General features: G+C 41.8%; 1 protein-coding gene across 3 annotated transcripts in view; it reads left to right on the top strand.

Annotated features, from left to right (window-relative positions):
* Window positions 1–5,106: 5,106 nt before the first annotated feature.
* The window catches only part of KCNMB2 (potassium calcium-activated channel subfamily M regulatory beta subunit 2), a 259,867-nt gene continuing 253,909 nt past the window's right edge, over window positions 5,107–11,064 (top strand). For 2 of the 3 annotated variants that reach the window (XM_032783533.2, XM_032783519.2), the window contains exon 1: window positions 5,107–5,177. In XM_032783533.2, coding sequence (XP_032639424.1) covers window positions 5,140–5,177 — 38 coding nt within the window. In that variant the 5' untranslated portion in view covers window positions 5,107–5,139. The remainder of the gene's footprint in view (window positions 5,178–11,064) is intronic. The other variant, XM_032783527.2, reaches the window with a different exon arrangement.

Below are 11,064 nucleotides of genomic sequence, written 5' to 3'. Positions count from 1 at the left end.
GTTAGACAGTGATAAATCACGCAAATTGGAGAGAAAGGCATCTTCTTATATTGGAACGTAGGAGTGGCCCATGGCAGACTATGGTAACTGGTATTAGTTGTTGAAGGAGTCGGATGCGGGGGGGGGCGGGGGCAAACACAAAACAAAACGAAACAAAAAAAAGAAAGCAAAAAAAAGAAAAATAAAAGATCAATAAAAAACGAACAAAAAGAAAAAACAATACAGTAAAACACCCAAAAAAAAAGTCATCGAACAAAAAAGAAAATGAAAGAAACTCTTCATTAGGGGATTCCGCGATCCGTTGTGCATAGAATTGTGTTTATTTGTGTTCAGGGCCCCATGGCTCCACAGTACAGGTCATCTTCAAAATCTTTGCCGGGCACCCATGATCACTGAGATAGACCGACGGGGCAAATGGCCCAGGGTTTGGCTTCAGTATTATTTTGGGGTGGAGCATATTTAAAATGGGTTTACCTGCATCTCCCTTCCCCCCTCCCTTCACAATTGTCACAGTGATCCCTTCCACTAACTCCCAATCATCTCAAAACAGTACGATATAGGGGTTAGCGGTTTCTTCTTATCATCCATGCACTTCTGCCCAGTCAGCTGAATCTTCCAAGCCAAAGACTACCATAAGGCTGGTTAGTTACCTCTCACCACAAACAGTGGCAATTTAGCAGCCTGTCCATAAGCTCCACCTTACACAATAGTGCCAACCATGGGCACAGCTTCTCCCATATACATCTTCAGAACAGTTTTTGTTGCCTTAAGTGGAAAGTGCTGTAGCTTTTCCTTATACATAGTCTCAGAGACCAGCGAGACGGCTGCACCGGTGTCCAGTTCCTTGCCTATAGTTTGCCATCCAACAACGGGTACCCAGTATCATGTGAGCCACTGCAAAGACAAGACATGCAGTGGCACTTCCTCTTGCGAAGAGGTGTCACCTTGACATCTGGGTCTGCTCTAGGGATGCAGGGTTCCTCTTTTTGTCGGCAGACCACAGGCCTCTTCTTTTGTTTACAGGCCACACTCATGTGTCCCGTTTGCCCGTGTCGACACACCAGGTCCTTACACCGGCATTCTGATGCCTGGTGACCCGGCTTACCACAGCGGTAACATTCTTGACTCTCACAGTTTGTGGGAGGTTCTTTGTGACACTTTGCACCCTAGGGGATGCACCGATTGTATTGCGCCTCCCTGTAGCCAGTTCCATGGAGACAGCAATATCAACAGCCTTCTGTATGTAAGCTGAGCCTCTGTCAGTAGGCACTTCCGTATAGCTTCAAGTGTAGAGGCACACACTAACCTGTCACGCAGGGCATCATTTAACATCTTCTTAAATCACAGTGTTCTGCTAGTCTTTTTAAATTGCTACAAATTGTACAACTGTTTCATTCTTCCTTTTGGTCTTTTGTGGAAACTGATATCTTTCACAATTACAGTGTTTGGGGAAAAATGAGACCCCAGGATTCCACAATGTCACTGTAAGATTAGTCCAGGCTTAACAGGTGTAGTAAGCTGCGTAGCAGGAGTAGGTTTAGCCCTAAAACACCATAAGAATATGGCACCTTCTCGCTTCTGTAATGTCATTTGCAATAACAAAAGCTCACCACGCCATATATGTTAGACAGTGATAAATCACGCAAATTGGAGAGAAAGGCATCTTCTTATATTGGAACGTAGGAGTGGCCCATGGCAGACTATGGTAACTGGTATTAGTTGTTGAAGGAGTCGGATGCGGGGGGGGGCGGGGGCAAACACAAAACAAAACGAAACAAAAAAAAGAAAGCAAAAAAAAGAAAAATAAAAGATCAATAAAAAACGAACAAAAAGAAAAAACAATACAGTAAAACACCCAAAAAAAAAGTCATCGAACAAAAAAGAAAATGAAAGAAACTCTTCATTAGGGGATTCCGCGATCCGTTGTGCATAGAATTGTGTTTATTTGTGTTCAGGGCCCCATGGCTCCACAGTACAGGTCATCTTCAAAATCTTTGCCGGGCACCCATGATCACTGAGATAGACCGACGGGGCAAATGGCCCAGGGTTTGGCTTCAGTATTATTTTGGGGTGGAGCATATTTAAAATGGGTTTACCTGCATCTCCCTTCCCCCCTCCCTTCACAATTGTCACGTGATCCCTTCTACTAACTCCCAATCATCTCAAAACAGTACGATATAGGGGTTAGACTGTTTCTTCTTGATCATCCAATGCACTTCTGCCCAGTTCAGCTGAATTTCCAAGCCAAAGACTACCATAAGGCTGGTTAGTTACCTCTCACCACAAACAGTGGCAATTTAGCAGCCTGTCCATAAGCTCCACCTTACACAATAGTGCCAACATGGCACAGCTTCTCCCATATACATCTTCAGAACAGTTTTTGTTGCCTTAAGTGGAAGAGTGCTGTAGCTTTTCCTTATACATAGTCTCGAGACCAGCGAGACGGCTGCACCGGTGTCCAGTTCCTTGCCTATAGTTTGCCATCCAACAACGGGTTACCCAGTACATGTGAGCCACTGCCAAAGACAAGACATGCAGTGGCACTTCTCTTGCGAAGAGGTGTCACCTTGACATCCTGGGTCTGCTCTAAGGGATGCAGGGTTCCTCTTTTTGTCGGCAGACCACAGGCCTCTTCTTTTGTTTACAGGCCACACTCATGTGTCCCTGTTTGCAACCGTGTCGACACACCAGGTCCTTACCCGGCATTCTGATGCCTGGTGACCCGGCTTACCACAGCGGTAACATCTTGACTCTCACAGTTTGTGGGAGGTCTTTGTGACACTTTGCACCCTAGGGATGCACCGATGTATTGCGCCTCCCTTAGCCAGTTCCATGGAGACAGCAATATCAACAGCCTTCTGTATGTAAGCTGAGCCTCTGTCAGTAGGCACTTCCGTATAGCTCAAGTGTAGAGGCACACACTAACCTGTCACGCAGGGCATCATTTAACATCTCTCTTAAATCACAGTGTTCTGCTAGCTTTTTAAATTGCTAAAATTGTACAACTGTTTCATTCTTCCTTTTGGTCTTTTGTGGAAACTGATATCTTTCACAATTACAGTGTTTGGGGAAAAATGAGACCCAGGATTCCACAATGTTCACTGTAAGATTAGTCTCCGGCTTAACAGGTGTAGTAAGCTGCGTAGCAGGAGTAGTTTAGCCCTAAAACACTAAGAATATGGCACCTTCTCGCTTCTGTAATGTCATTTGCAATAACAAAAGCTCACCACGCCATATATTTTCTCTTTCTTCCCTTTTTTAAATATGGGCACTATATTTGCCTTTTTCCACTAGTCCAGGACCTCCCCTGATCGCCATGAATTTTCAAAGAGAATGGCCAATGGCCCTGCAATCACATCAGCCAACTCCCTCAGCACCCTTGGATGCATTAGATCTGGACCCATGGACTTGTGCATGTCCAGCTTTTCTAAATAGTCCTTAACTTGTTCTTTCACCATTGCAAACTGCTCACCTGCTCCGCATACTGTGCTGCTCAGTGCAGCAGTCTGGGAGCTGACCTTGTCTGGAAAGACAAGGAGACTAGACTCCTCTCTCACTTCTGGAGGTATTGCCTCTGGGTGAGGTCAAGGCACATTGGCAGGGCAATGTGGACAATATTGAACTGCTGTTGCCTGTGCTGCCCTCATTCTGGGCATCAGCAGAGAACTAAATTCTCTAGAACTTAATCTGGCACCTTTCACAAGCACTAAATTATTTAATCTGTCTGTCTACTCATGTCACCATTAAGAAATCTTTGCTGTGCATTACCACATAGCAACCCTCTGCAGTACCAAGGTGCTGTGCATGGCGATCAGGGAGCAGACATTGTACTTTTACGATATGCAAGAATAAGAAGCCACCGGATACCAATTATAACTTTATAATTGTGAATTGCTTTCCATGGCTGAACACTGGTATAGAAACACTTTAATAACCAAATTCTTTTTGTCTGGATTGGCTACTAAGTGTATATGGCAATAGATAAGTGACACTGACTTCATTTAGACTGGTAAGTGATGTGACAATTACTTTCAGTATTACTCTACTGACTTCACTGAAGTTACTCCAGATTTATAGCAATGTGAGAAGAGAATCTGGCCCTACGTCCTTAAAGATAAAAGATCCTACTAAAGGATCAACCATTCCAGGCATTATCAAATATGATTCAGCCTTTAGTTTTCCTCCTGAATCTGAGAAAATGTGTGGCAAAAATTTGACTGTCAAAGGCATTTATTTCACCTGAGGGAAAATTGTTTGTATTTTTCCCGGATGTATATTAAATATCAACGCTAAATGTTTCTATTCAGGAAATATGTACACACACATGCACATTGGACCTGATTCTCCACTCACCCCAGGGTAAATCAGGAAAAACAGCACTAGAGTCAACAGGGCTTATGCCAGTGTAAAAATCAGCAAGATAGTAGAATCACGCCCAGTGACTTTAAGCACTGCAAAAAATCCCACAGCAAGGGACGCCTTCAGAGGTGAAATCATGAACTATCCTTCTTTATTGTGGTTGCCTTTTGGTGCTAGAAATACTGAGGAGGCAAAAACAGCAAGGCCAGTGTAGCACATTTTCCCTGCCTGCCCATTAATCTTTTAAAAATCAAGCCATAACACTGTCCTGTAGATGGATATTTAAAATAACATTCAGTTTTCAGAGAGCACTTTCAAATACATCATTATGGAAAAATGCACCTTTAATAATTGCTTCCTCCCTGAGAGTATGCTCTTAATGATGTCAACTGGCTTCAATACAGCCACTAAATTATATTTTGCTTTAATTTGCTTATTTGGATACAAAAAAAACCTTGCATCAAATAGTTTGTTGTGGGTCAATACTAACTGTGAAGAATTGTTTGCAATGGGAATGAGAAAAAGTTACAACAGAAATTGCATCATAAAGAATTTAATTTCTAAAAGAACTGCGGAGGCACCACTGGAAAAAGTTAGCAATGAGGAGGAGTTTTCTCTTTTGGTTGCTATTAGTGCTGGTCTTTGGGGTGTAGCTTTCCTCCTGGGCTTCTGCGTTTGTTTTACGTATTGTTTTCCACTTCCTTCTGGTCAGGACACTTATTATGACTAGGTGAGACAATACAAAGCAGCAGCACAGTATCTGTTCTGCTGCAGGACAAAATGAACCTTTGCTTCAAACATCCAAGAGACAAATGGGGGTAAGTGAAAAAAATTAAGCTGTTCTGGGTAGGGGGTGCATTACTTGAAGCTAATTGACGAATAATAAACAGCTGTTGTTCCTAGCTGACCACAATATTAAGAATTTCAACTGAGGAGCAGCCCTGAAATATACCAAGGAAGGAATTGCATACTTAGAGGTTATAGGAATGATAATCCTTTAAACAAAGTTCACTAGGCCTCCATGGTAGAGTTTAAATACATTTCCCCTTTTTTCCTACTTGCAAAGAACTTCTGTATTTTTCCTTCACTGTGTACACTATAAATAATCAGAGTTTATCCTGGTGTTATTATCTTCTTGTATTTAGTGCATATTACAGTAGTTGTATTTGCTCAGCTGTACTGAATCCTATAATGAAGACATGGTGCAAAGGGCATTTTCAAGATGTGCAATGAATCTCTGTAGCTAATAAAATAAGCAGCTGCTCTGCTGGAAATATCAACGTGAAGCTATAATGCTAGTACAAAGTGGACAGCGTAAGTCATCCTATTTTATAATCCTATAATGTCAATACAGTTTGGTTCTACATGCATGCAGGAAATACAAGAATTGGCGACACAAACTTTTGCCCCAAAGATTTCCTGTCTGCCTGTGTCAGTGTTGTTTTTTTAAGATAGACTCGCTCAATTGGTCAGGTTTACTGTGATCTGCATAGATACAGTACAGCCAAGTTTTCAATTATGAGAGCAAAGGGATTCACAAACAAATCTGTGTATATGTGTATGTGTATGTATTAGCAGCAAATAATCTATTTCAAAAACTTCACCTCTTTTATTTTTCAACAGTATCTGGAAACAATTTAAAACTTTCTCAGATTTATTATTTATTCCATGTTGTTCATCAAATAACTCTGCCAAATCCTTCTCTGTAGATTATTGTGCTGCATTTATTTGATATTCAAAATTTCACCAATATTTGTTAGTTTTGATTGGCCACTAGATTGCATGGTATGTTTCTGATCTCTGACTGGATTAGCATATTGCTTAGAATCAGATTTCTTGTGTGAATACTAACAGTAACACTTTCAAAATTCACTTTCCATGAATATTCTCCACTATTTGCTCATAATCCATTGTTGCTGCAAATATTCCTGCTAGTAAATGTTTTCACTTGAGCTTTTGTGGAAAGCAGTTACAGGTGAGTGAGCACAATCAGAATTAATTAATATAAAAAACTGAATGGATAGTTCTCAAAAATATTTTGACGTCTTTGTGCAGCTTTATATAATGAACTAAATTTTGCTCCTATTCACACTGGTGCAATGATAAGAATGGAGTTACTACAGGCTTATGCTGGTGGAACAGAGGGCAGAATTTTCCCCCCAGTGTTTAAAGTTAACTGCTTTCAAGAGAACCCTAAATTACTTGTATCGGAGGGGTAGCCGTGTTAGTCTGGATCTGTAAAAAGCGACAATGGTGTCAAATTTGCAAATTTGTTCCAGGTCAGCCACAAAAATGGTGGCATATTGTGGGGTCATGTAGGTGCCCATAGCGGTGCCACTGGTCTAGAGGTATATATTGTCACCAAATTTGAAATAATTGTGCGTGAGGATAAAGTCACAGACCTCAGCAACCAGTTGTGCAGTGGGATACTGTTCCTGGCAGCTTGTATTCTATCTGTGTGTGGGATGTTTGTGTAGAGAGCCTCCACGTCCATGGTAGCTAGGATGGGAAATATACAAAAACCTATAGGAGAACACTTCAACCTCCCTGGACACACAATAGCGGATTTAAAGGTAGCCATCCTGCAGCAAAAAAACTTCAAGACCAGACTCCAAAGAGAAACTGCTTCGTTCATTTGCAAATTTGATACCATCAGCTCAGGATTAAACAAAGACTGTGAATGGCTAGCCAACTACAAAAGCAGTTTCTCCTCCCTTGGTGTTCACACCACTACTGCTAGAAGAGGGCCTCATCCTCCCTGACTGAATTAATCTCATTATCTCAAGACTGATTCTTGCCTGCATATTTATACCTGCCTCTGGAAATTTCCACCACATGCATCCGATGAAGTGGGTGTTCACCCACGAAAGCTTATGCTCCAATACGTCTGTTAGTCTATAAGGTGCCACAGGACTCATTGTCGCTTTTTACTAAATTACTTGTTCAGCAATGTGGCCTAGTGAATACGGCATTCAGGAAACCTAAATTCCGCTGCTGTCTATCACTGCACCTCTCTGTGCCCTGTTTGTCCTCCCATGCTGGTCTCTCTTGTCCATTTACTGTAAGATCTTTGGGGAAGGGAATGTCTCTTACTATGTGCATGGCCAGTGCCTGACCGAATGGATCCCCAGTCTCAGCTGGGTCCTCTTGTTACCGAAATGTCGAGTCTGCCTAGCTGAGAGCTAATGATAGCCAGACAGGGATAAGGAAAGGTTGCTTTATTTTGCGAAAGAAAGGAGAGTTTTGTACCTTGATACAAAAAAACTTTATTTTATACAAAAATTAAGAATTTTGTATACATATTTTAATACAGGCTTTGGTTGTGTTAGCATGTTAGGTTTTTTGACTGGCAGAATGGGGGTACTGAAAGGACACTTGGTGCGAACTAGCACTCCCAACTGCAGGAATGTGGTGATAAGGTTCTGGAGGCCTAGCAGAGCTTCTTGGGGGATGGGGTACTGACGAATTTGAGGAATTGCAATGCCTGGCTTAAAGGTTATACGCACTGGTTCTGTCTGGAGAGTGCCCAAATCTGTTTTTAAAGTGCCCCATAGGGAGGCTTTTACCTCCTGTCTGAGTCGCTTGGGTAGGATTAGGTCAGCAGGCAGGATCGAGTCCTTTGAAGCCTGGGTCAGAACAGCACAAACTGGGGGAGTTTGTTTTGAGGTAACCGGAGGACGATCCTGTTATCTAAAAAAAAGATCTGAGCATGCAGTTTACACAATAGGTCTCTGCCCAAGAGCTTAACTGGGGAATCCGAAGCTAGCAAAAAGGCCTGGGAGGCAGAGACAGCAGAAATTTCCACAGTAGCATCCTGCAACACAGAACAGTCAAATGGCTTTTTGCCTATACCCATTACCGGAATACTTTTATTTATGAGGCTTTCCTTCTTCGGCTTGACAGTAACAGTGGAGAGGACAGCCCAGAGTCCAGAAGACAAGAATAAACAGTTTTTCCCAAAGTCAGACGGATCTGGGGGTCATTGGAGGAACAAACATAAGTGGTAAAATTATTTGAATAAGTGACAGAAGAACCCCCTGGTCGCTGTCATTTTTTACTGTTGTTAACGTCTGTTTTCCCCACAGTCATCTGCAGCACATGATTCTTGTGTTTGGGGAGGTGGGTGCAAGTGCTGGGAACAAAGCTGCAATAAGCGCCTCTTTGACATTCCTTTCTGAACACCTGGTAAAGGCCATTTATTTAACATGTAATCCAAAGGACTATCCTTACAGGGTTTCCGCTGATACCCACCCATCCCCTTTTCTGGCACTTAAATAGAGAATTAAACAGAAAGAAGGAGAGAATAATGGTTTAATTCAAAAAATCCAAGCCAGCAATCTCTGCTTACACTGACTGCTACAGGGGACGGAACAGAAGGATCTTAATACGACCTCAGGGCTTCCTCGCACGCTTTGGTTTCCACCCTGAGGAATTATGAACAAGAAGCTCAGTTCCGCCCACACACCTAACACCCAAAGGTATAAGACAGAAATACAGTAACTAGGTAACCAGAATATAACCAGAACCCAGGAAGTGTTTCCTTATCCTATTAGGGCTCACCTTATCGGAGCACGAACTCCAGGGGCCGCAGTAAAGTGAGGAAGAGAAGCTAAGCACCTTGGTGGCGCCGCTCCCAGTTCGTCACAGCCATCCAGAGTCCGATGTCTGCGCTAGGAGTGTCCCATCTGGGATCGCCAGAAACTGTTACTGAAATGTCAGGTCCGCCTAGCTGAGAACCAATGACAACCAGACAGGGATAAGGAAAGGTTGCTTTATCCTGCAGAAGAAAGGAGAGTTCTGTACCTTGGTACAAAAAAACTTTACTCCATACAAAAACCAAGAATTTTTTATACACACTCACACACAGGCTTCAGTCGTGTTAGCGTTTGATTGATGGTTAGCAAACCCTGCAATTTTGCAATCTGCTCAGCAAAAACTGGCTTAGGACCAGCTTCAACTGCCTCAAGACTGATAAGGGAAGACAGTTTAAAAATTCAGGCTATTGTGTCCATGAGATGTCCATTTTCCCTAATGGTTGCCAGCTATTATAAAACCACTATCTGTTAGGGGGTCGCTGCTGACTGTCACACTCTCATAATACCAATAATAATGCCCACTGAAGTTGATGGCAGTTCTACCTAAGGATTGCAGCATCAGCCCTCAAACTGTAGCTGTAAACCCACCAATTTCATGGGGGATTAAGAGGTTAAATTGTATTTAACTTGGCAAATCCATGTGTGAAGAGCAGTCAGTCTGCCCAGTGCAGCAACCAACGCTGGCGTTGAACACTTGCTTTACTTTCCATGACACGTCTTCCCTCTGCCACTGAGGCCTCCGATATGCTTCTTGCAGCTTCAGCCCTCAGTGGCAGCCAAGGAAGAGTGTGTAAGCTGGGTGTATGGAAATTATTAATAAAAACAGCAAAAGGGAAAGCGAAGTTACTATGGTAATTAAAAATGGGATACTGGTATAAGCTTGAGCCAGTGATCTAGACAATTATGCTGTAAGTTAGCACTGCCACAGACACACAGATAATAGCTGGTGCTGAGAACATGGAGCCTGATTCTGATCTCATTCACACAAGTTTTATACCAAAGTATTTCCACTGACTTCAGTGGAATTACTCCCATTCAATAGATTAGAATCAAATCCATAGTCTGTATAGAAGATTAAGGGTCAGATTCTGATATCACACACACAGGCATAAACTGGGAGTAACTCCACTGAAGCCAACAGAGTTACAGCTGTATAAACAGGAGTAGAATGAGGCCTTTGTATTTAATCTTTTCCTTTCTTCTATATTTTCAGCTGGAGCAAAGAGCTCAGATTTCCACTATTGCAAGTGTCTAGCATGACTTTATTCATGTTCTCTTATGTCCTGCACCTGAACTTTCAACAATCCAGCTGTATTTGTGTAGTAAAATAGAGAAATCATGTCAATCATATAAACTCAGGGTTACAAAAAATAATTTACCAGCTTGCTAGATGGTATCTATGGAGAAGACTAGACAAAAAAATAATAATAACCATCTGTAAAATAAAGGTACTTTGGAACTCAGCAGGAAACAAAGAAGAACAAACAGAGCAGCCACCTGGAAAAAAAAAAACTAGATGTACACAAAAGGATCAAAATAATAATACTATTTTAAACTGCCTTAATCAGAATACGCCACATGAGAAGATTTAACTGGTCACCATGAAAATAATAAAGTGGGTTATTAAAGTCAGGGGGGAAATAAGAACAGAAAATATCTTAAAAGGGGAAGAAATGAATCAGATAGTAAAAACAGCATCTGAAATATTAAAAAGAAATCTACATTCAAAAGCAAAGCAATGGTAATTGTCAAATATTGAATTTGATAACCCTCCATCCCATGTGATTGTCTAATAATCAATTGCAGTTACTTGACAATGCTTTTGTTATTTTCCAAACTTATTTGAAGATAATGCAGTTCCCCCCCAATAAATCATTGAAAAAGCATCATGTTCTTTTATGTCTGAGCTGTAAAGTGTCATTTGCATGATGTCAAACATGCTGACATATACCTACGAAGGAAGGCTGAAAGAATTGGGTTTATTTAGTTTGGAAAAGAGAAGACTGAGAGGGGACATGATAGCGGTTTTCAGGTATCTAAAAGGGTGTCATCAGGAGGAGGGAGAAAACTTGTTCACCTTAGCCTCTAATGATACAACAAGAAGCAATGG

The sequence above is a fragment of the Chelonoidis abingdonii genome, chromosome 8 (genome assembly GCF_003597395.2).
Source record: "Chelonoidis abingdonii isolate Lonesome George chromosome 8, CheloAbing_2.0, whole genome shotgun sequence".
NCBI lineage: Eukaryota > Metazoa > Chordata > Testudines > Testudinidae > Chelonoidis > Chelonoidis abingdonii.
Note: the sequence above shows the minus strand (reverse complement) of the source record. Positions and strands in the feature narration are given on the sequence as shown.